Source organism: Chlorocebus sabaeus, chromosome 12 (assembly GCF_047675955.1).
Source record: "Chlorocebus sabaeus isolate Y175 chromosome 12, mChlSab1.0.hap1, whole genome shotgun sequence".
In the NCBI taxonomy this organism is placed as follows: Eukaryota; Metazoa; Chordata; class Mammalia; order Primates; family Cercopithecidae; genus Chlorocebus; species Chlorocebus sabaeus.
In genome coordinates, this window is record NC_132915.1 from 50,043,227 (window position 1) to 50,069,151 (window position 25,925).

The 25,925-nt window shown below is 36.5% G+C and overlaps 1 protein-coding gene across 5 annotated transcripts in view; it reads left to right on the forward strand.

Annotated features, from left to right (window-relative positions):
- FOCAD (focadhesin) overlaps positions 1-25,925 on the forward strand; it is a 322,164-nt gene that overhangs the window by 62,064 nt on the left and 234,175 nt on the right. For all 5 annotated transcript variants that reach the window (XM_073021655.1, XM_073021653.1, XM_073021657.1 and 2 more), the window contains 2 exons: positions 6,198-6,302; positions 21,432-21,533. In XM_073021655.1, coding sequence (XP_072877756.1) covers positions 6,198-6,302; positions 21,432-21,533 — 207 coding nt within the window. The remainder of the gene's footprint in view (positions 1-6,197; positions 6,303-21,431; positions 21,534-25,925) is intronic.

Consider the following 25,925-nt stretch of genomic DNA (forward strand, 5'->3'; position numbering starts at 1 on the left):
TTGGGGGGACATGTTTGGACTTACTGAGTTTTATAAACCTTTCTCTTACAAATCCACATGCATTGCTTCTCTCAGTTTTGTTGTTTGTAGACAAGAATGCTGATGCCAAATTAGAAATGATGCAAGTCTAGTTGTTTTTATTTTATAATTTTTTTTGTTTTATAAAATTTAAGAGGTCATAGGATTTTTTTTTTATCCTTTGAGAATTGTCAGCAATTATTTCAGAACTCTTGCTTAGTACTTGGAAGCTTTTTCAATTTGAAGACGTAAGTCCAGTGAAATTTTCTTTGACTTTTGCTTCTCCAGTGGTTATGTGTTCTTTTAATTCACTATTTTGAGTTTTAGCGTGATTCAGATTACTATAACCTCTTTATGAAATCATACAGAATTCAACAATAATTTTCATTTTGCAGGAGTAGATCTCAGATCCAGAATAACAAAGGCTTGAAAACAGGAAAAGCAGATTTTGCAATAAGAGATGGAAAATACTAGAGATTTTTAGGAGTTAGGGTGACTTTGTAGTTAGCTTTAGGCAAATTCCAGGCTTCAGCATTCATTAACTCTGATGCCTGTGCTTACACAGCTTCATCTGTAAAGAGGGAAGAACATTATTATCTTTATGTTATAGTGTAAGTTTTGAATTATCCCAACTTTTTGAAAAAGCATGTAATTTACTAACATACTATTCTTTGTTTTTTTAAAACAACATAAGAGATGGGCTTATTATGATTTTTGATTATAAAGACGAGGATGTTGAGATCACTAGGCATTAAGTGACTTGCCCAAGATTCCCTAGTTAATTCGAATTGAAGTAGGGGTTTAAATAAATATTAACCTGAAAGTATCCCTCTCAACCCAATTGAAATATGTAAATACTATTTGTTAAACATAATACTTATTAATATACATAATGTCTATTTCAAGTGGGTTGAGAGGGATAGTTTCAATTAAATTTAAGGCAAATGTGTAACCATTTGAATGGCTCTCTATATGTAATTTGATTGATGCCATCATCTTTCAAAAATTATAATCTACTTGCTGAAAATACAGCACAGACTCAGTTATCTACATAATAAAATCTGGATCCACAGATAAGAGTAAGTGAGACCTAACTTAAAGTTTAAAAAATTGGAGTTCATTTATCAGCATTGATGATTTGTGAATCCCTTGGAATTAAAAGTAAATGTGATGTCTATTCTTTTCTCTTGGATTTCACTGCTTTCATAAAAAGGTAGGAGACTATAAAAACCATAGATCTGTTATCTGTTATCTCTAGAACTCTGGTCATATGATGAATAAATAATTAAGGAAAACCAATATAGTTTCACATGCAAAAAAGGATTATTTAATTAATTCATATTTTTTGGAAGAAATTCAGTCAGAAATTCAGTCAACACTGGTCATTTCAACTAATCATTAGGCTCAGAGTGCGGTCTTACGAGATTACTAGGTGAAGCCTGGCCTTTCTTCAGTAGCATATAAATAGCTTAAATCAGACTTGAAAGCTGATTTTCAGTTGTATAGACATCGAAGGCTAGAAGACAAGAATGCTTCTAAACATATAGTGACTCTTTCACCAGGACAGACCAAAGTAGACTCCCTATGATAGGCTTTAGTCAGGTACTGGAGTCTCAGAATTGCTCACCCAATTAGTGATGACGAGATCTTATATTTCGTGGTATCATATAACATCTAGGCACAGGCCTGGGTCAGAGCTGCAGGACTGCATCTCTGAGACCTGGTAAGTTAGCTTACAAAAATCACATATTTGGAGGCGTCAGATCCCATAGAACTTCTGAGGAGGCTGTATGAACTCTGCCCTGTGACTGAGTCCAGACATTTGTAACTAGATACAGGTTCTTGATAAATTGGTGATAGAGCAGTTATGTTGAGGGATCTCCAGGTCTTTGTAAAGGAAGGTGTAGTGAAGGGTTGTGAAGAACTGGAGGATATACTGGGAGATACCCGTCCTTATAGTCCAGAGTTCTCAGTTATAAAAAGGTTCTGATTCTGAAAAAGTAAATGTTGTGAAGAATTGCAAAGAAGGAATTTATTTTAAAAGTCTGGATGTTGAGGTATCTTTTTCCTAAGCTCTGGCATAAGAGGAGTCTAGAAATTCAGTGTCAATAGAGAAGTTTCTCAGAAGAATGTGAGCAGTTCCAAAGGAAGAAGACAAGGCCATACCTTGGTTACCAAGGAGGTCCTCAAGGAGATGCCATGCAGTCAGACCTTCTTAAGGCAATACACTTCATTCTAGTTTACAAAAAAATTTCCATTTTAATTTTCACTGAGTTACAGTGGGATTCACTGGCCATTTTGTGGGCCAAAGTACTATAGAATTGACACAGTACCAATGTATAGCATGGGAGCAAGCCAAATCTCAATTTGACATCCATTGGAGAACACACATAGGAGATAGAATCTTAATGGAGAAGGCTTCATGAAGTGTTGGTACCTCTGTGTTCACCAGAGGATCCACACAGGAGAGAAACCGTAGACATGTGACATATGTCATGAGAGATTCATCCATGAGTTATACTGCATGGTCCTAAGAGGATCCGTATGGAAGAGAAAACATACCATTGTAGATTGTGAATGCTTCAGCTGCAAAAGAAATCTCAATACTCCCCAGAGAATCCATTTAGGCACTAAACCATTTGAGTGTCTATAGCAGTGCTGTGAAATAGAAATACAACTTTAGCCACAAAGGCAAGCTACATATGTAATTTAGAATTTTCCAGTAGCCACATTAAAAAACCAGAAATAGATGATATTAATTTTAATAATATATTTTATGTAACACAATATATCAAAAATATTATTTCAACATGTAATCAATACAAAAAATTATACATGGTATTTAATATTCTTTTTTTGTGTCCCAAAGTCTTTTAAATCTAGCATGTATTTTGTACTTATAGAACATCTGAATTTGGACTAACCATGTTACTAGTGCTCAGTAGCCACATGTGGCTGTTACTATATTGGATTGTGCAGGTCTACTAAGTGGTCAAACCTTTTGTCAGTTGAAAAACTTTAAATGCCATAAAGAAATACACTGAGTAACATCTCACATAAATGCCACAAATGATACCTAATTAAGTCCAAGTAGTGTTCTAACCCAAAAATAAAGTTAACATTGATTTCTAATCAACTATGTTCTGAATAGTAAATGACATAGTAAAATAACTTAGAAGAGTGCTTAACTTATGGTAATGCTCAATAAATGTTAACAACCACAATTAAACAATAATTACTTTTTGGCTGGGCACAGTGGCTCACACCTGTAATCCCAGCACTTTAGGAGGCTGAGGCAGGCGGGTCACCTGAGGTCAGGAGTTTGAGACCAGCCTGACCACCATGGTGAAACCTCGTCTCTACCAAAAATACAAAATTAGCCAGATGTGGTGGCACATGCCTGTAATCCCAGCTACTTGGGAGGTTGAGGCAGGAGAATCACTTGAACCCAGGAGATGGAGGTTGCAGTGAGCTGAGATCATGCTGTTGCATTCCAGGCTGGGCAACAAAAATGAAACTCCATCTAAAAAAAAAAAAAAATTACTTTTTAAATTTAACAAATAGTGAGTTTTTTGTTTCTTTTCTTTTCTTTTTTTTTTTTTACCTTTTTAAAAAAATAATTAATTTATTATTATTATTATACTTTAAGTTCTAGGGTACATGTGCATAACGTGCAGGTTTGTTACATATGTATACTTGTGCCATGTGGGTGTGCTGCACCCATCAACTCGTCAGCACCCATCAACTCGTCATTTACATCAGGTATAACTCCCAATGCAATCCCTCCCCCCTCCCCCCTCCCCATGATAGGCCCCATTGTGTGATGTGCCCCTTCCCAAGTCCAAGTGATCTCATTATTCAGTTCCCACCTATGAGTGAGAACATGCGGTGTTTGGTTTTCTGTTCTTGTGATAGTTTGCTAAGAATGATTGTCCCTCTTTGCAGATGACATGATTGTATATTTAGAAAACCCCATTGTCTCAGCCCAAAATCTCCTTAAGCTGATAAGCAACTTCAGCAAAGTCTCAGGATACAAAATTAATGTGCAAAAATCACAAGCATTCGTATACACCAGTAACAGACAAACAGAGAGCCAAATCATGAATGAACTCCCATTCACAATAGCTTCAAAGAGAATAAAATACCTAGCAATCCAACTGACAAGGGATGTAAAGGACCTCTTCAAGGAGAACTACAAACCACTGCTCAGTGAAATAAAACAGGACACAAACAAATGGAAGAACATACCATGCTCATGGATAGGAAGAATCAATATTGTGAAAATGGTCATACTGCCCAAGGTAATTTATAGATTCAATGCCATCCCCATTAAACTGCCAATGACTTTCTTCACAGAATTGGAAAAAACTGCTCTAAAGTTCATATGGAACCAAAAAAGAGCCTGCATCTCCAAGACAATCCTAAGTCAAAAGAACACAGCTGGAGGCATCACGCTACCTGACTTCAAACTATCCTACAAGGCTACAGTAACCAAAACAGCATGGTACTGGTACCAAAGCAGAGATATAGACCAATGGAACAGAACAGAGCCCTCAGAAATAATACCACACATCTACAGCCATCTGATCTTTGACAAACCTGAGAGAAACAAGAAATGGGGAAAGGATTCCCTGTTTAATAAATGGTGCTGGGAGAATTGGTTAGCCATAAGTAGAAAGCTGAAACTGGATCCTTTCCTTACTCTTTATATGAAAATTAATTCAAGATAGATTAGAGACTTAAATGTTAGACCTAATACCATAAAAACCCTAGAGGAAAACCTAGGTAGTACCATTCAGGACATAGGCATGGGCAAAGACTTCATGTCTAAAACACCAAAAGCAACGGCAGCAAAAGCCAAAATTGACAAATGGGATCTAATTAAACTAAAGAGCTTCTGCACAGCAAAAGAAACTACCATCAGAGTGAACAGGCAACCTACAGAATGGGAGAAAATTTTTGCAATCTACTCATCTGACAAAGGGCTAATATCCAGAACCTACAAAGAACTCAAACAAATTTACAAGAAAAAAACAAACAACCCCATCCAAAAGTGGGCAAAGGATATGAACAGACATTTCTCAAAAGAAGACATTCATACAGCCAACAGACACATGAAAAAATGCTCATCATCACTGGCCATCAGAGAAATGCAAATCAAAACCACAATGAGATACCATCTCACACCAGTTAGAATGGCGATCATTCAAAAGTCAGGAAACAACAGGTGCTGGAGAGGATGTGGAGAAATAGGAACACTTTTACACTGTTGGTGGGATTGTAAACTAGTTCAACCATTATGGAAAACAGTATGGCGATTCCTCAAGGATCTAGAACTAGATGTACCATATGACCCAGCCATCCCATTACTGGGTATATACCCAAAGGATTATAAATCATGCTGCTATAAAGACACATGCACACGTATGTTCATTGCGGCACTATTCACAATAGCAAAGACTTGGAATCAACCCAAATGTCCATCAGTGACAGACTGGATTAAGAAAATGTGGCACATATACACCATGGAATACTATGCAGCCATTAAAAAAGGATGAGTTTGTGTCCTTTGTAGGGACATGGATGCAGCTGAGTTTTTTGTTTCTAAGATTTTTTTTCTATTTTCCAGGGAGCTCTTTAAGAAAGGCAGCCTATTTTTCTTTTTGATATGTTTATCCTCTTATCTCTTACAAAAATAAGGAAAAAATTTAAATTGCTATTCCCTTTCTATTAGCTCTGTTTTAATGGGAGTTATTTGCTCTGATTGGTTCCCTGGCCCACTTTTTAGAGTGGCTGATCCATTTCATATATTTGGTTATTTTTCATGGTCTGCTAATATTTATAAATGAAAGATTTGGTCATTCGGTGCGGGTAACCAATGTGGTCACTGCTTGAAATTATGTGGGCTAATGTTTGTTTTTTCCTGATTGATTTTCCCCCAAGAGTATGTAGGCAGATGATTGATAAGTTTGTGGTTTGATTCTTTGGCTCCATTTCTTCTCCTTTAAGTGTGTTGGATGGGTTTGGGCTGTACTGTAGAATGAGTTGAGTGCCTGTGGGTGGCTCCTGTTTAATCTGGGTGGCAAGTATTAAAATTATTTTAAAATTATAGGATTAAGCACCTTATTAGAATATTCACTTTTTATCTCTAACATTTAACATGCTATATTTCTTTACAGAAATACACATGGCTTGATAAAAGCCATTATGAAATTACTACAAATGCAAGCTCTTAAGGAAGGACAAGGTGGGGAAAGGAATATTCAGAATATATATACCATTAGGTAAGCCTTTTCTCTTTTCATTTTTTTTCTTAAACAAATGTGAATTTTTAATGAAATTATTAACTGTGACATGATAATCCATTAAGAATTAGTTATTTAATTCAGCAGGGTATGCACACAGTGATTGTGGGTGTTGACCTCTCAGGAAGTTAGCATTTCGAAGACTCAGAGAATTGAGATAGAGTTGACAACATGATGAGTATCACCAGTGTGGGTTTCAGGGTTGCTAATTTGGAATTGAAATCTTTTACCCAAAACTCAGATTATTCTGTTTGCTCTAGAATATGTAACCATCTTCACAGTACTATGAAAATGGAAGACTTCCTTGAACAAAGATACTTAAAGCAGAGGGGATTTAGGTTAGGCAGGTTGGTAATCTGCCTTACTATAAAAAGCAATAAGAGACTGCTATTTCCGAGTGACTTAGGCCAAGGTCAGTAGTTAGGAGTGTTGATTTGTCTTTTCTTTGTCATCTGTAGCATGTAATAAGGTAGAATTATTTTAAAAAAATAAAATATACACAGCAGCAATAATACTACAATGCACTGGATTTTCGGGGGAGGGTTGTGGTCAAGGGAGGGAATCATACTCCCTTGTGAAGGTGACCTTACCTATTGCCTTGAAGGACCCAGGAAGCCATCTCTTAAGAGAGGGGCTCTGAGTTAGCAGAGGACCCAGAAGATGCATGTAATCAGTGTATGTTGCCCTAGGAACTCTGTTCAGTGAGGCATTCAGAATGTGTTTGCTTCAAAAGAATGACAGCATGGAGCCATAAAGAAGGGCGTTGATTCATGTGGGGAAGATGGCTTACATGGGCTACGGTGATCAAACAGGGAAAGGAAATGAGGTGCTTTTGTTGTGAGCCACTACTGAATTGATCTTATAGCACCTTTAGTCTTCAGTATTTGACACCACAGGTATCAGAAGTGCGAGAGAGTTTGTCTCCAAAATACAGAGGAGTGTCTATTACTTACCTGTATTTATAGTGCTTTCTTTTTGATAATAAGTAAGTAGTATCTCATATACTGTATATGGGATGGTCTGTGTCATGGTATATCTCGTATACCATGATCTTTCCTATAATTTTTAGTGATATTTGTGATCTCCTATTTTTATGAGGATATTATTGTTTAAGGCAATTTTTTAAACAAGGTCAAGATTTGCATTTTATATTTTTTTCTTAACATATTTTGTGAATATCTTCAAACATACAAGTTGGAAGAATGTGGTACAATGAATTAACTGATTTATTTTTAAGGGAAGCAAAAGGAAATTTTTGTTTTTTTGAAAATACTATGAAAACTTGAGGTGTGCAGAGTAAAGCTTTCCAAATTGGTAAACATGCTTTTCTTTTTTTAAGTAGTGGTGTCCTTTGTGATGTAAGGGTTTATTCTTTATCCATTGCCTTGACTAGAATTGAGCCTGCAGAGTAAATGAGCAGATGTTAATATTTCTGGATAAACATCTGCACTTCCTACTTTTTAGAAAGAAATTCAAACTCGGGCTAGAGTTCAGGATAGAAAATAATTCAATTTAGTTGTTGTTAAGAGGGGCTTATTTATTTTTAAATAGGGAAGCTGTTGAAGTTTTTAATTGAAATTTTTATGTAACAGTTTTATGGAGATATAATTTACATATGACTGACCCATTTAAAATGTTTGATTCAGTGACTTTTACTGTATTCACAGCGTTATGCCACCATCACCATAAGCAATTTTAGAACATCTTCATCATCCCCAAAGAAATTCCTTACCAATTAGCAGTCACTCCATATTTTCTCCCTGCTCAGGGAAGTATTTTTAGTTCAATGGTTCCCAACACTGGCTGCTCATTAGAACCACCTGGGTGTGCTTAAAAAGTGACAAACATGGGAACAATCAAATACCCTAGACAAAATGAATCAGAGTCTCTGCCATGAGGCCTAGTGGTTTTAAAAGTGTCCTAGGTGATTGTCATTCACAGTGAGTACAAAATGGTGTGTCAGCTGCTCTAAAATGTGCATCCTAATTACTTGGGGACCTTGCTGAAGTGCAGAATCTTTTTCCTTAGTCTAGTGTGGGCTCAAGATTCTTGTCTAACAGGCTCCCAGGTGATGCTGCTGTTGCCCTACCACACTATTGAGTAGCAGAGCTACCGCAGCATCAGCATACCTGTGAAGAATGCAGAACCTTGGACTCCATCTCAGAGTGCCAGAGTCAGAACTGCATTTTAGAAAGATTTTCTAGGTAATTTATAGGCACCTTAAAGTATAAGAAGCATCAGTTTATATGATAGTAAAAAGAAGTTTTCTGTGATGCAGAGAATTTGGGTTACTCATTTTAATTCTGATTGTCTTCACCATGTGCAATTGTTAGACCTTTAATTATCTGTAATGTTTGACCTGTTAATTCATTTTTTCCTGTAGTTGATTCTCTTAACTTCAGTCTTGTTTCAAAAGGCAATTGGTGCAAGGTGTGGATAGGAAGACTAGTTTGAGAAGCTGAAAAGAATTGGATACATAGGGTTGTCTTTAGATAACGTGGCACCTTAAGAGGTCCATAATCAGTCACCTGAATTGGCATAATCCGGTCATGTTTATGGAGAGCCCTTATGTGAATGACCGTTTGGCACTGTAAATCAGTAGAGTGTAATCGAGTGTATAAGAGCCTTAAGTTCCTCCAAGGGGGATTGTGGATGGCAGAAACAGAGGAGAGGTGAGCCTGAAGAGCATATTCCCCTCAAGAGAGCTATGATTACCTGAGTCAAGCATAAAATTGTCATGCTGTTTTAGAGCCTTCTTTGCCACATGTTGGTTAGCAATATCATCCAGCCTTAAAGAGGCAACTGGTGAGCTGTGTATGAAAGCATAAAAGGGATATGAGAAACTTAGAACTCCACTGAGAGGTATTTTCTGGTTATTCTGTAGGATTAATTTAAAATAGAAGGAGTATGACAAATAAATGTAAGCTTTCTGGGCATGCAACTAATCTGTTTTTATGGTATTAAGCGCTATGCCAGTATTCAGTTGGGGCTTAAGTATTTCTTACTTCTTTTTCTCCTAATAGTTGATTAATTTGAATTACAGTACAACAGAATACTTGGTCATCTTAAATGGTCTGTGCTGAACCGAGTAAGTTGTGCCAGTATGGGAGTGGACAGAAAAGGAGAGATATGAGAACCAAGAATATTAGGCAGTGACTTCCCTTAGCCCCTCTGAATTTTATGACGGAGCTCTAGAGATGGTGTTCTTTTTATTGTACCTAGAGCTTAGTGGTTTTCACACTTGTCTTGCATAAGAACCACTGGGGCAGTGTGTTGAAAGTACAGCTTCTGAATCCTACTTGCCAGAGATTCTTACTCATTCAGTAGGTTTTGTGTAAGACTCAGGAATCAGCATGTTATCCAGTTGCTCAATGATATGGAAATATGTAATTTGTGGATTACACATGAGAACTATTGCTTCAGTATCTGGGAGCTTGATGGTACCATATGTGAGCTTCAAGGTTTCCCTTGAGGTAGACTAGACGGGATCTTGGGTGGCTTAACCATGCCTCCTTTTCTCTATTTGGGTGGCAAGAAGTCTATTTCTTTCTAAGTACCAAGGCACCAGATTTGTCTTACATGTGTCAGTCATGGACAATAGGCCAAGAGCAGAAGCAAAGAGTGACTGTAAAGGAAAAGCAGTCCAAAGAGAGCAAGCCAACTTTGGATGCTAGAGAGAAAATGTAAGAGATCATGGATTTGTTCAATGAAAAAATTCTGTGGCTCCAACACATGTTAGTGTTCTTCATGGTCAGACGGTGGGTAGGTGGTTGTGGGAGGAGGAGGGGAAGAGAATCTTGAACATCCTCTTAGAAACTGACACTTGTTTACTGTGCATAAGGAGCTCATCTTTGGAGTTTTTAATGTCTGGAACATGGCCCAGACTTGTGCATTTTTAACACGAGATTTGAATGGAGGTGGTTTACTGACCAGGCTTTGAGAAACACTGGATTAGAATCATGTGTAGTTAATACAGCTCATATTGCTTAACTGGACCCTCCTTTCTAAGCAGTCTTTTCTTTAGCTTTGTGGCTTAAACAAGATTAGGCATAGATATTTAAATAGGGCTGCAACTCTCAGTTACCTTTGTAACTGGAAGCATAGTGCAGTACATTTGGCTACTGTGAATAGCTAAAGAGCATATGCCAAGTATAAAACTCTAGGCCCATGAGTCTCAACTCTGGCTGCACATTAGAGCCCTCTTAGGAGCTTTGAAATATATAGATGACTGGCCTTTACCCAGAATGACTGAAGGGTTGGTCTGAGGTGTTGGAATCTTTTTAAAAGCTTCCCGTGTGATTTCCAGTGTGCAGGTAAGGGTGGAGAACTGCTGGCCAATTGTTGCCATGAAACAATGGGACTTCTTTGTTGCCACACGTTCAGATTTTTCAATATAAATAAACTTTTTATGTGAAATCTTTTGACTGAATGCTGACAACCAATTCAAATTTTTTAAAATGTAAGGTGGGTAGACAAAACACATCTGCTTACAAGATGCAATCCATGGGCAACAAGTTTGTGACCTCTGATGCAGGTACTATTTTCAAGAATTTCAGAAGCCCCTTTCTAGTTATACTAATTGACATTTTTTTTAAACCACTATGTGGTATCGTTTAGTTCACACTTTCTTTTTTTCTCCCTTTTTTATTTGGTCTGAATTTTCTTTTGTTTAGCTAGAACCCGTCTTTTCTGTAACACACTTATATTTATTTAAACTTTTTTTTTTTTTTTTTTTTTGAGACAGGGTCTCACTCTGTCACCCAGGCTGGAGTGCAGTGGTGCAGTCTTGGCTCACTGCAACCTCTGCCTCCCAGGCTCAAGCTATCCTCCCACCTCAGTTCCCCCAGTAGCTGGGACTACAGGTGCTACACTACACCCTGCTAATTTTTTGTAGAGACAGGATTTTGCTATGTTGTCCAGGCTGGTCTCGAACTCCTGAGCTCAAGCGATCCACCTGCCTTGGCCTCCCAAAGTGCTGGGATTACAGGTGTGAGCCTTGGCGCTGGGCCTATTTAAACATTTTCTAATATCGATTGTGCAGGAAGTGGGGCAGGGAATCAATATTTGGCTGGTATTTTGGTTGCAGGGAAGAATAAATTTTCATGGGTTGTAAAGTATTAGAGGCTAATTTTCTTATTTGCTTTGTAAGATGCCATTTTCCCCATGAAATTATATCATGTGCTTTTGCTTTTAATTTTTTCTCTGCATATTCATATTACGGCAATCTTTTAAAGATCTCTCTTCCCTCAGCTAAAGTGAGGAAATAGCTGTGAATTCATGAGCAGTAACTGCTTGTTCCAGAATTCGTGTATTTTTTTGATGTGCCAGACAGTGGCTGACATGCACAAATATCAAATGTTAAGAATCTTATTTGTGGGAGGGTTTGGTCTGGTAAACATCAAGCTGTACTTTCTGAAATAAGGGAATATTAAATGTTTGTGGCAGATGGTGTGCTCTGAAGTGGGCAATTAGGCCAACAGTAATGGATGATTGTACCCTGAGTAGATTAAAGTTATGCGCCCTATGTTTGTATTTGTTCATCTCTTTGTGTAGTAGTATGTAGTTTATTTGGAGGGAGAGTTAAGTTTGAGGACTTAAAGATGTGTATCCTAAAGGCTGAGATATTTTGTAATTCATATTGATTTTTTTCCTTATCACTGAGGGCAAATGCAGTCATCCCTTAAGGCCATCAAATAAAGAAAAGCAAGAGCAAGCCCAAGATAAATGCTGATTTAACTGCACAAAGACCAGTTTGCAGTTGTGGATATCAAAATGTAGCTCCATTTTTAATTTCAATAACTTGCTTTTTAAGCATTGTTTTTGCATTTTCTCCTATTGTCTGTTTTGAAGGAAGACACGGAGCCAGCTGCATGAAGAGTGCAGGAAGAGTGTTTCAGACGTAGGAAAAGCAAGTGCCCTGAAGCTTGGCCCATGAGAGGAACTAACAGGAGGCAGAGTGGCTGGAGTTTAGTGCTCTAGGGAGGGTGAGGCTGGGACATTGGCTCAGGAGAGGTAGGCATGGGCTAGAATATGCAAGGCCATGGCAAAGAGTGGGTTGTACTTAAAGAGCAGTGGGAAGTCATTAAAAACGTTTCTTTTTAGCTTACTATCTTGAAATAATTTTAAAGTTCCAGAAAAGTTACAAGAATAGTACCAAAGACTCCCATGTACCATGTACCCAGACTTATTAGTGATTTTGCTCTTTGCCACATTTGCATTGTCATTATCTTTGTATAATTAATAATAAACATTTGAGAGTAAATTGCATACATTCAAGAGTGTGTTTTCTAAGAACAACGATATTCTCTTATATAACCAGAATATAAAATTGAACATTGATATTACTTTTTATAACGTACAGTCCATATTCCAGTTTTGTCCATTGTCTCAATAATGTCCTACCTTTTGCCTTTTTACTTTTTAATGTATAGGATCTAGTTTAGGATCACATGTTGCCTTTGGTTGCCATACCTTTTTAGCCTTTTAACATCTGAAACTGTTTCTCATCCTTCTTTGTTTTTAATGATGTTGGCATTTTTGAATTCCATATAAATGATGCTGTGTCCTTCTGAGGATAATCACATGTGGCGGTACTGGTGTCCATCTTGCCTCTCAATGGGGATTTTAATTTTGGTTACCCAGTTGAGGTGTTGTGTGGTTTCTGTACTGAATAGTTATCATTTTTTTGAACTAATAAGCAATCTGTGGGGAATACATTTTGAGACCATGCAAATATTCTGCTCCTCATTAAGCTCAGCACTCCCAACCAGTTTTCACTGTGATGACTACAAAATGGTGATTTTCCCAACTGCACCACTCCCTTTATGTTTATTAGTGGCAAAAGAGTTAGCTATATGGTTTAGAGGTGGAAATGACTATTAAGCTATCAATCAAGGATATTAACTAGATAAATCAGATTCTGATTCGGACTTATTTTCTAGGGGAAATCCAAGTTAATTTTTTTTTTTTACATTAGCAGTATACTTATGCTGCTGATACATGTGCTTTCTAAAATCGAAAAAAGGTTAATTAAAAATAATATGTGGCTGAGTTAAGTTTGATATATTTTAAATGTCTTTTTATTGAGATATAATTTACATACTATAAAATTCACTCTTAAAGTGTACAAGTCAGTAGATTTTATTATCATCACAAAGTTATGTAACCATCATCACTGTCTAATTCCAGAATATTTTCATCACCCCAAAAAGAAACCTCATACCCATTATCAGTCATTCCCCAATACTCTATTCCCAGCCCCTGGAAAACACTACTATTTGTGTCTTTGGATTTACCTTATAAATGGAACAATACAGTGTGGCGTCTTTCACTTAGCATAATGTTTTCAAGGTTTCCTTCATGTTGTAGCATGCATCCATACTTCATTCCTTTTAATCCATTCCATAGATATAAAATTTTATTTACCCATTTGCATTTTTAGTGTTTTTTTGCCTTTTATATATATTTTAAAGGTAAACTACTTTTTGTAAGTTACTGAAAATGAACTGTAGTCCTTAGAGTAGTTTAGTTGTTTTTCATATCTAGATACATTTCATTATTATATTTACTATTTCTCAATGATGTCGCTCATCCTCTAACTCTTAAAAAAATCGACCGTCAGCTGTTATCATATGGCTTTGTTTTCAAAGTGAGCATTTTGCTTTTGGGGGGTTGATTATTTTAATACTTGAATATATTATCTGAAGGGATCTCCTGAGGTATAAATGTTTGGTTTTACTTAGCATAATGTAAGTATGACACCTCTACAATCAAGCTGCCATAAGGGATTGAAACCAGTGGAATACATTAATGCAATAATTAATTTTATTTTTATTTTACTGAAGTTACAAAAACTTACACTCAGGGAGCCACCATTTCTGGACAGAACATATCATATAACTTTTTTTTTTTGGAAATGGTCTTTGTGGTGTTTTTGAAAGCAGAAGTTCTAATGAGACTGAATTGTAGCAACTACCTTAGATATACTTAGGTTTAATTTACTGGTATGTAGCCTTTTTTGGGAGGGTAGTCAGGACCTTCTTTAAGAATTACATAAAAGTTTTGGACTTTCTCCTGTTGTAGAAAATGTACACATGCATATATACTAAAAATTTTATGTATGGTTTCAGTGGGCTTGTAGAAATCATTATAGAAAAATCAGAGAAAGAAGACGGGAAAGGATGTAGTCAGATCCGCTCCTGAAAAAGCCCAGCAGAGTTAAGGATAAAGAAGAAGGTAGGAAAGTAATTGAGAAAACATAGCCAGTAGTACTTTGCAAGGGCCATCTGTCTCTTTGCAGTTCCATTCTTTCTCTCTAGCTACATGTTTTGCTCCTGTTTTCATTTCCTCTTTTCTATTCAGGAAAGTCTTTGTTCACAATTTATGGGTCGAATCACCTGGGGTTTACACCTAGGATTTACTTTTAGAATAAGCTGCACCCATCGTACAGTCTTCCAGTTAGCAGTAGCCACCAGAAAACACCTTATATGGTCTTCTAATTGTAGATGTTTAATTGAAAGATTGGTATTATAGTTTGCTGATAAATGTCTTTAAGGCCACAAAAATGTTGTAATTTTTGCTTATTAGCCTATTTGTTTGTCTCTAAGTGTCCCCCCCACCAAGTGATCATAGCACACAACTTAATGAAAGGAAGGTTGTGGATCCCTAAGTACATTTATGTTTCCCCCTAACCAATTACCTTGTACTTAAAATAGTTCCAGACTTTTGACGTTGTCAGGCACCATTGCATTAAAACCCTGGCCCTCTAAAAGGGATTCTGGGAAAGGTTCATTGTTGGGGGAGAATCATTGTAATAGGAAGTATATTTTCAAAGAAAGGAATCTTATACTGTCTCTGCCTTATAGACTCAAAGAAAAGATGTTGTCACTCAAAAATGACAAAATTACAATTGCTTTGCTCCAAGTCTTTTTCTAGGAGCTTATGTAGGAAGGATAAAGATGCATTTGTCTTAAAATTATGTTATAGGATCTATAGAAATTCACAATTATTGTTTAGTTTTTCCTTTTGAATTATTATTTCTTTTTTATAGTAATATTCATGGTGGAGTCTTCATAATTTTATATTATGCATCTTTTAACTTAAAATCTGCAGATTAAAAAAAATCTCTTTTTAGCTTCTAACCAGCAGTTTCAAATCAAAATTCAGAGCAGGTAGAGAAATGCTTTTAAAATGCATATTTGATGTAGTAAGTGCTATGCAATGCTTCTGAAAGCGCCAGGGTCACAGCTGCATACATGAAAATGCATGGTGACTGCAGGCATTGTTTCCTCACACAGAAAAGGCAATCTGTGTCTGTAGCTGAATTTATGATGTAAATCAAATCATAGCTTTCCTATATTCAGAGATGTAACAAGAAGGTTGAGGTGACCTAAAGGTTACAAATAACTTTTGCTTTTTGATTTGCCTACCACAGAGTATTTTTTTTAACCCCCTCATTTCTATTAGGATAGATGTATTTATACTTGGAAAGGTGAATCCAGTTACATATTTTATCATTGCGTCTGCTAGTCTGGGGGAACTATGCATTTATCATTCATTCCTTCCTCACTCTGTTCTGTTAGGATACATGTACTGTACTGCTCTGTGCTGTTGATGATATTAATAAAGAGTGGGAATATTGAAGTATTAGATACCAACTCTGTGTGCTTCCTCTGTGCTTTTTTTCTCTGAACAGTGTTGACTTTGGGACAATGTGCTAGAGGGACTGTGATAAATTGGCTTCCCATGATCCAGTTTATTTTGTCATTTGCAACAACATGAATCAACCAGTTTAAGAGTTTAAGAAGGTGATTTGGGGAAAGTATGTGTGTGATAATTATATTTATTGTAGATAGGCATTTGGCACTGAAAGGGAAACAAAAATATTAAAAAGACACATACCCAGCTTTCATACCGCTTATGCTGTAATTTAAGAAACAAACCTATCCTGATGATAATCATAATTGTACCCACTTATGTAGTTCTTCTATTTGCTAGGTATTAAATGCTTTACTTAAAATAGCAATTAAAATACTTGTAAATCACGAAATGGGGAAGTGCCAAAGAATGTACAACAAATTGGATCATCTATTGCAGAACAACAACAACAACAACAATACCCCCCCCCAAAAAAAAATGCACACAGTAAGAGAGACATTATAGGCACTAGAGACCAATGAAGGGTGACCTGGTTGCCTGGTTTGTATTGATCTTGATCTTTAGAAATAATGTCATTCTCTTTTAAGGAGAAAGCAGAATCTATTGGCTATCTCAGGAGTTAGAAAATTCTGATTTAAAAATTTCTGCGGACATAGCACTTTACTTCCTTCTGAAATAAAAAAAATAGGGTGATTTATCTCTGAGCTAAAAATAGAAGTCCCTTTTTTTGAGGACTTAGGTTTTATTAGACATTGGACTTAGAGCCATTTAAGCTTGGGATAGAATTATTAGTAGCTGAGAGCTGCCATCTTTAATACTTTTTGCCTTTGCAGGGTTTGTTTGAATCTGTAGTCCTGAGCAGTACTAAGGTTAGGGTTTTAATGGGTGGCTTGGGTTATACAGTATTCGCTCTGGAAGGTATTTAGTCTGATCGCCTTATTTTATTATTGGTGAAGAAACTTTGGCCAAGAGAGGTTGATTCTCTTGCGTGAGATCACGTGATTTGTGGCAGAGCCAGGATGTAAATTTGGAACTTTTGATTCTTTTAATTCAGTTCTTTTCCCTCACAATTTTATCTCACCTCTCCACTTCTATTTTCTGAGATATGGACATGGCTACATAATAGTAAGTGATTCCAATAATATTCTGTAGTCACTGCATATATTAATGTAAATAATAATAATGATGATAATGTGCCATGTTTGTGTTTATTTTTTCAAAACTTGTATAGCTTATTGTCTGCTACTGTTAGTTTTATTTACAAGTGATCGGGCTGATTCATCAGCCCATCTATCCTTTTGAATAAAGCGTTGTTAGGCAACTTACTATTCATAACTTGAATAGCCGGTTTGGGGATAATTAGAAATTTGAGGCATGACTCAGGTTGTGTTTTGGCGTTTTTCATACCACATTCTCCCCTTTTTTGATCAGTAATGCTTCCAATTTAAAGTTGTTAACTTGACTCAGTTAAACTGTGGATCCTTTCATTTACCTTGACCTTTCTCAGTTGGATATATCTGAAAAAATGGAAAGGCTAACAAGCAGTGGGTGAGAGGAAAAAAGTAAAGAAAAATCTTGAGTAATCCATAAATGTAATAATCAACTCTTGAATACAGCAAGACTGAGCTATACTTAGCTTTATTGAATTTTAAATGCTCTAATTATAATATTTTAAGTAGGAAAATAACTTCATTTTCTGTCATATCCAAATTAGCATGAATATTCTTTAATGCCCTTTGTTCTATGTTCTGTAAAGGAATGATTTTACATTTGTTTTCCATTTTAAGGCTTTTAGTTTCTACTGTGTTCTGTTACTCTTGTGCATCCAGTTTGATAACTATATTTCCTTAAGAAAATCACAACTTTGATCATGATTGATTAACTACTTTTCGTTCAGTGTAAGGAAAGGTGAAAGTAGAAAAGTAGAAGCCTAGTCTTTTTTTTTTTTAACAGTTCGGGATTGGTGCAATGCTTTCTTCAGTGATGTGATGGGCCTTCCATAGTACTTGTCATTTACTCAATGCAGTGATTCTTGACCAGGAACAATTTTGTCCTCCAGGGGATATTTGGCAATGTCTGGAGACAATTTTGATTGTTATAAATAGGAGAAATCCCACTTGTATCTTGTGGGTGGAGGCCAGGGATGCTGCCAAATGTTCCATCGTGCATAGGACAACCCACACAATAAAGAGTTATGTGGCCCAAAATGTCAGTAGTGCTAAGACTGAGAAACTCTCATGCATGGGCAGTTGTGCAATGAAGTTTATTGAGTTAAAAAATACATCCGTTCTATTACATGAGCCTAAGGCTTTATGGATTATTTTATATATGTATTACATACCAATTTGATGACTCAAGGGAGAATTTAGCTCTTTGCTTCATTATGATTAAGGTATTAAAATTGTGGCATAGGTTAGTATACTTAGTTGAAATAGTATGTTAGTAATCAAATGCTGATCAACAGGAGGATTCAGTGTTCTCCTCTTATACTTACCTTTTCCCTCAAGCTTTTCAGCTTCTTGGAATCAATATTGTGTATCATTACCTGCAATATGAGATCTGACATAATCAATTTTTTGAAAAACTTAATTATCTAGGTGTCTAAATCAGTAATTAATCTTTATGATCCCTATCCTACTGTATGTTACTTAATCTCATTTTTTGAATTTAGGTCTGAAATACTAAATAAAATCTGCTGAATCCAATAGCTAGCAAAACAGTCCTTCAGCATCATGCAACAAAGCTGGGGTGGCTCCCTCGGTATGCATAAATGTAAATTATAATAGAATTGTTTGCCATGTATACATCACTTTTAATCCCATTTTATACTATTTTTTATTTCTGTTGACCTTATTCAATTTGGACAAAACTATGTATTTTTAAAAGGAGATAGATCCTTAGTAGTTTTTTTGGTGGTGTGTGAAGGATAGAAGGGAGATGACTTATAAAGGAAGAATATTAAAAAGCACTTCAGTGCCTTTTGGTAACTTGTTGAGTTTTCTTCTTAAATATTTGTAAGTGCCACCATTATCTGGAAGATTAATGGATGATTATATCTGATACTCTTTATAGCAATATGGTTCTTATCAGAAGAACCCAAAGCTGCTGAAATAATTGTAGGTACTGTTTCTGCTATTTCTTCCTTTTTATGTGGTGTTTTTTTGTTTGTTTGTTCATTTGTTTTTGGTGGAGACTGGGTCCTGCTATGTTGCTCAGGCTGATGTCAAATCCCTGGCCTCCAGCAAGTCTCCAGCCTTGGCCTCCCAAAGTGCTGGGATTACAGGTGTGAATCACTGCTACTTGCCTGTTTTGTGGTTTTAATTGAACATGACCTGCTGAACTTCCAATCTAAGAATTTCATCTGATGTGACATACCTGAGAGACTTTTAGGATTTGTAATATTTTTCTTAGTATTTGTGGCAACCGGAGTGGAAGCAAATCCTAGGTATGTTTAACTGCCAAAGGGTTTGGAATTGGGAAACATGAATGATTTTGATATGATTTCTGAGTTTTGGCATTAAAAGTTGCTTGGAGTGATCCCTTAGCAATGATAGCATTCCCATCAGTCAGAAATAGCCTGTGCTTTAGCAAACAGGAGGCTGCCAGCATGTGAAGTTAGTTAGTACATGATAGGTTAGGTGAGGTTAAGAAGAAATAAAGAGATAGTGTTATACCCAGAAACTGTGTGGTAGTGTCAGAGAGGTGTTTCATGTGTGTTTCAACGTGATAGATCTACTGTACTCTTCTGTTTTTAAAAGAGAAAAAAAAAATAGTACATTTGCCACCACCAACACCCCTGCAGTAGTTTTTACTTGTAGCAGTTCTGAATCCTGGCAACATACTAAAATTACCTGTAGAGTTTTAAAAAATTGCTAAGGGACAAACTTCATTCCTAGCAAGTCTAAGATAACAGGCCTGGGCATTAGTATTAGGATTTCCACAGCTAATCTAACTTGCAACCAAGATTAGGAACCACTGCTTTATAGCAGTGCATCAGAATTTCCTGCAGGGCTATTTATTAGGTCTGGGCTAGGGCTTGAGAATTTGCTATTCTAACAAGTTCCCAGTTGATCTTACTAGTAAGGCATCATATTTTGAGAATCATCATGAAGGCAGTCTTAAAAAATCATTTGAGTGTAACTGATGGTCTGATAGTTACTGTTTTTTTGAAAAATCGTTGCTGGAGATACGTAGTTGGGTTAAAATTAAAATTAAAGAATAGCATTATGTATGTGGTTCCTTTTATGCTAAAAAGATTGATCTTTTTGTATTGTTTGCATGTTTTTACAATGAGCATTTTAATTTTTTTTTTTTTTTTTTGAGATGGAGTTTCGTTCTTGTTGCCCAGGCTGGAGTGCAATGGTGTGATATCAGCTCACCACAGCCTCCGCCTCTGAGGTTCAAGTGATTCTCCTTCCTCAGCCTCCTGAGTAGCTGGGATTACAGGCATGCGCCATGATGCCCGGCTCATTTTATGTTTTTAGTAGAGACAGGGTTTCTCCATGTTGGTCAGGCTGGTCTCAAACTCCCAACCTCAGGTGATCCACCCGTCTCGGCCTCCCAAAGTGCTGGGGTTACAGGCGTGAGCCACTGCGTCCCACCTTACATTTTATTTAAATATTTTCTTGGAGGAAAAAGCCACATAAATAATAACTAAAAATTTTATAGTACTTAATAGTTTAAAAAGCTGACCAATTTACAATTATTAGTAGAGTAGCCTTTTTGAACTATTTAAAATAACTCATGGTTGTGCTTTTTTTTTTTTTTTTTTTTGGGTTAAACCCCATTCTTTGAGAATCCAAATTTCAGATTTTATGTTTTATATAGTCTCTTTAGGTATCTTAATGGAAGTAGCTCAAATAAAAGGATTCATCTGCATTCAACAGAAATTTTATGCATCTTCAGTTTGGATAGTTTGTTGTTAAGATGGAAGGAATATTTCCTTTTTTCTATTCTTAAATATGCTGGGACACACAGAACTATACAATGGGAATAATGAAGTGGAAACAGAGAGGGAGAGACAGGGTTGGGGTAAGGTTGGAGGAAATGGAAATTTCCAGGCTTGGAAAGAGAGCAGCAGTAGCAGGAGGAGAAGGTGGCCTGTGACCTCTAGGAATGAAGGATCAAGGGGATGGATATGAGAGAGCTCCTGGATTCAGGAGCTTGGCCAGAGTTACAGAGCTGTTAAATGGAAGAGCCCATTCCCAAATCTGGATCTCTGAGGCTCCTGGGTCCATTTTGTTTTCTGCAAAAATGTTAGGTAAAGGCAGGGAGGAGAGTCAGTTCTGATGAACCAACTCTGCAACAAATGGAGCAAGTGATCATTTTGTGACAATTATGAATCCTGAAAAAAGTCTCTAGATGATATTGGCTTCTTTGCTGCTATATTTGGATATTGAAAATGTGTAGTCTTGAATGACAGCTTCCCATGTGACTTTTTGTGTTTTTCAGAAATCATCCTCATCCTTTGATCACTGTGCTTGAACACAGACCTGATTGCTGGCCAGTATTTTTGCAGCAGCTGACAGCGTTTTTCCAGCAGTGCCCTGAAAGGTAATATAAAATTAAAATGTAAAATAAAGTGAGGGAGACAGAATGGTATATGCCAATTTTAGAGCTAGGGTTTTTTTTGTTTTGTTTTGTTTTGTTTCTTTTTAGCTGCTTTGATCTATAATGTTTTCTCCCGAAGAAACATCCTAGAGCAGGTTGTAGTTTTCTGTTTTCTTTTAAAGAGTAAAAGAAGAAAAATACCAGATTAGTTGTTGAAATGTTGAATATGAGAAAAGCTGTTATTAAAGAAGTTAAACATTGGTAAGTGGTTAGGAAAGTTGGCTAGAAAAATTGAGTAAGCTACATATCTTCTATGTACACTATACATATAGAAGATAGGTTCTTTCCCCTGGAAATTGGCTAATAAGTTAGTCTCTCTATTAGAAAACTGCCAATTGGGATAAAGTATTAACTGCCAAGTGGGATCAAATAGCCACCATATGTGCAGTTAGTGTACTTTCACCAAGGCCTCTTGATGGTCCTCAAAGCTACTCCCTTTTCTTCTATCCTTACTACCATGACACTGGTTCAGGGCCTCGTTATCTCTTGCTGTGGCTCTTGCCACCTGTTCCTAACTGGTGTCTCTGCCTCCAGTCATGTCCTGCTCAAATCCATTCTCTAAGCATTCCTCAGAAGGATATATCAAGAGAGTGAATCTTACAGTATCACTCCCGTGCTTAAGTCTCTGTGGCCGTGGTTTTCAAACTGCAGTTGCAGTGCATGGGCTAAGCATGGAGCATGTTCCCACCCCTTCAGCTCTGTTTTCATAGCACTTACTTGTTGATATCTTGTGGAAGCTTTCTATGGGAAAACAAAAAGGTTTGGTTTCTGAAACAGTTTGAAATTCCCTGGACTACAGGATAAAATCTAATATGTCATAGTAGGTTTAGTAAATGATGTAATTCCAATCTGTCTCACCAGCTTTATCTTTTCTTATCTTCATCTCAGTTTATGCTTTAGCAGTACACTGACTTGCCTTGTGTTCCACACAGGAAGCAGTGCTGTTTCCTTCTCTCCATGTTTTTACTTACTGGTACCTACTGTACTCTCTTGAAACTTACCCCACTCTCTTCCTGATAAATTTCTTTATTTAAAATCTCTGTTTAGGCATTTTTTTGCCCTAGGCTCTTTTCTTACTAGAAGCTGTATTAGGCATGTCTCTTGCATGGTTACATAATACCTTGCAGTTGTGACATTTTCATAATTACTCTCCTCTATAAACTGTGAAACCTTCTTGAGGGCAGGGACTGTGTTTCATATTATTTGTATTAATGATGCTTGGCACATTTCTAGGTGCTTTATAAATGTTGAATTTCTTTAAATGAGAACCTTGGATTAGAAGGGCTCATGAGGACCCTGGATTAGAAGGGCTCAGGTAGTGGTTTGTAGAGTGCCTTAAAATATATAGTATCACTACATACTTAATATCATCATATAAGGTTGTGATAAAGATACCATTATTCTGGGTAATGCCTGAGTTATAGTCACCATGCCAGATACATTCATATTTTCTTGCTTTTGAAGGTTTTATAGTATCTTATAAATATAGTTTCTTAGAACACCATTTCTAAGTCCATAACTTCAGTTTTACATAGAATTTTGAGGCAGGATATACTGCCACTGGAAGTTTTAAAGAGATATAGGAGACTTTGTGTTTTAGTCAGTTTGGGCTGCTATAACAAAATACCGTAGACTGGGTGGCTTATAAAAAGCAGAAATTTATTTCTTACAGTTTTGGAGGCTGGGATGTCCAAGATCAAGGTATTGGCAAATTTGGAGTCTGGTGAGGACCTACTTTCTGGTCCTCAGAGGGCCATTTTGTCTCTCTATCCTCACATGGTGGAAGAGGCAAGAGACTTCTCTGAGACCTTTTCTGTAGGGTCACTAATCTCATTCATGAGGGCTCCATTCTCATAATCGCGTAATCTCCCAAAGGTCTCACTTCCTACTATCTTGGGGGTTGGGATTTCAGAATATGAATTTGTGGGGGACACAAATATTCAGCCCATAGCATCTTGTAATTGGCTGCTAGTGAGGAAAATTTTTGTTAACAGTTGAATGAATAGCTCAAAATGAACATCATTGTCATCCTGTCTTCCCTCATGTAGGATTGCATTTTCAAAGGTAAGACATTAATATTTACTAAATAAGACTTTGTTCAACTCTGTCAGAAACAAACAAAAAATCTGAAGAAATTTATAAACACATTTGTTTAATGAAATTTCTCTCTGTTGCTAAATAGATTGAATTGCTTTATAAAAGATGCTGCTGCTGCTGCCACGCTGCTTTTGTTATTGAGCTCATTTATAGGTTAATTCTTAAGAATGCGTAACTTTTCCAATGCTTTACTTAGTAAATAATAAATGTACTATTTGGTTACTTTTATCTCAAGGGTGTATTATAATTGGAACTTAGAAGTAGTTATTCTAATTTAAGTTGTCTAGATATCATAAGGAAAAAATATTAATTGACTTTGGTTTATTTACTGTTAAGCTTTTATTGACTCATTCCTTTTACTTAAGTTCTCAGGTGTTAGAATATGCTATCTAGAGCCATTTGAAATTCTAAATTATTTTGTATTTATTTGCAAAGAATAATTTCAATAGCCTCATTTTTATGTTTGTACTGTAGAAGTATTCCTTGCAGTATGAAATTGATAGTTCTGGCTGCAGACTTAGTTTCCTGAGATATAATTTTAGGGCCAGTTAACTCAGTCTGTTGTTTAGAAGGTAATAGAGCTACTCAGGGTGCTGAGGCTTGAGAATCACTTGAGCCCAGGAGGCGGAGGTTGCAGTGAGCGGAGATTGTACCATTGCACTTCAGCCTGGGTGACAGGTTGTTAATTTAATAAGAATATGAGTAACGATTCACAACTTTGGGAAGAAAGCAAAATGTTGTAACATTAGCTAGCTATTTATGTTCATTTTTAATATTATATATATGTCCTAAAATGACAGTATATTTTCATGCTAGATTTTTTGGGGGGGCATTATAATTATTATTTTTAAGATATGGGAATCTGCTATGTTGCCCAGGCTGGACATGAACTCATGGGCTCAAGTGATTCTCCTGTCTCAGCCTTCTGAGTAGCTGGGACTATAGGCATGCACCTCTGCACCCAGTATTTAGGTATATTTTATAATTAAGTTCTGCCTTTATTTATTGAAGGCCTATGACTTTAACCTTTCAGGAACTGAGAATTTGAGAATGGTACAAATTGATAATATCATAGATTTTAGGCTGGGTTACTTTAAGATTATCCAGTCTAACATAATTTTTCAGATGAGAGAACTGAGGAGAGTGACATTAAATGACTTATGGAAGGTTTCTTGGCTAACTAGTGGTGGAGTTGGGCCTAAAGCCTCCACTTTTTCTTCTTTTTTTAAGACAGAGTCTCACTCTGTTGCCCAGCGCAATCTTGGCTCACTGCAACCTCCTCCCGGGCTCACGTCATTCTCCTGCCTCAGCCTCACAAGTAGCTGGGACTACAGGTGCCTGCCACCATGCCTGGCTAATTTTTTTGTATTTTTAGTAGAGACGAGGTTTCACTGTGTTAGCCAGGATGGTCTTGATCTCCTGACCTCATGATCCGCCCACCTCAGACTCCCAAAGTGCTGGGCTTACAGGTGTGAGCCACCGTGCCTGGTCCAAGCCTCCGTTTTTTACTCTCTCTCTAGGTCTGTTTTTTTTTTTTTTTTTTGCAACTTCTACCTTAGTGGTGAACATAAATATAAAAGACTTGTGTGTAGGTACATACATAATTGGTTACATTTTAAAACATTTTAAATCACTTTGAGATTTCAGATTATCTGTTTTTTTAATATTCTTTTTTTCCTAAGCCCTGGTAATTTCTTACTCCACTGAAGTGATGATTAATCATCAGATACCACATGGGAAATGCAGAATCTAAAATCAGAACAGATTAAGCCAAGGGGATTTTTAAATAGTATATTGTCCTTAAGAAAGTTCAGCGTTTGCCCCTGATGTCAAATCATAATGGCATCTTGGAAATGTATTTCTTTATATGAACCTTACATTTCACCTTCAGCATCTCAAAGTAGAAGAAAACAGATAAGCTATCCCTGGATGCTGTTGACACCTGGATAGTATTTATTATTTGGGGAATACATTATTAAAGAGAGATGGAGAAGGAAGTTTCTTAAATCTCTTTTCTGGAAACTTGCGCTTTGTATTTTATACATACATTATCTGATTCCTTCATCTATCTTTTTTTAGTTTCCTAAAGTAGAAGGTGTGATAAAGATATACGTTTCAGTAATAATTATGACCTCAAAAGTCCTTTTGATTTTTATAGATTGTATAAGTATTTGAGCTTATGATAAAAAAATTTCTTCAGACTGTGAGCTCTATGAGAGCAGGAACTTAATCTATTTT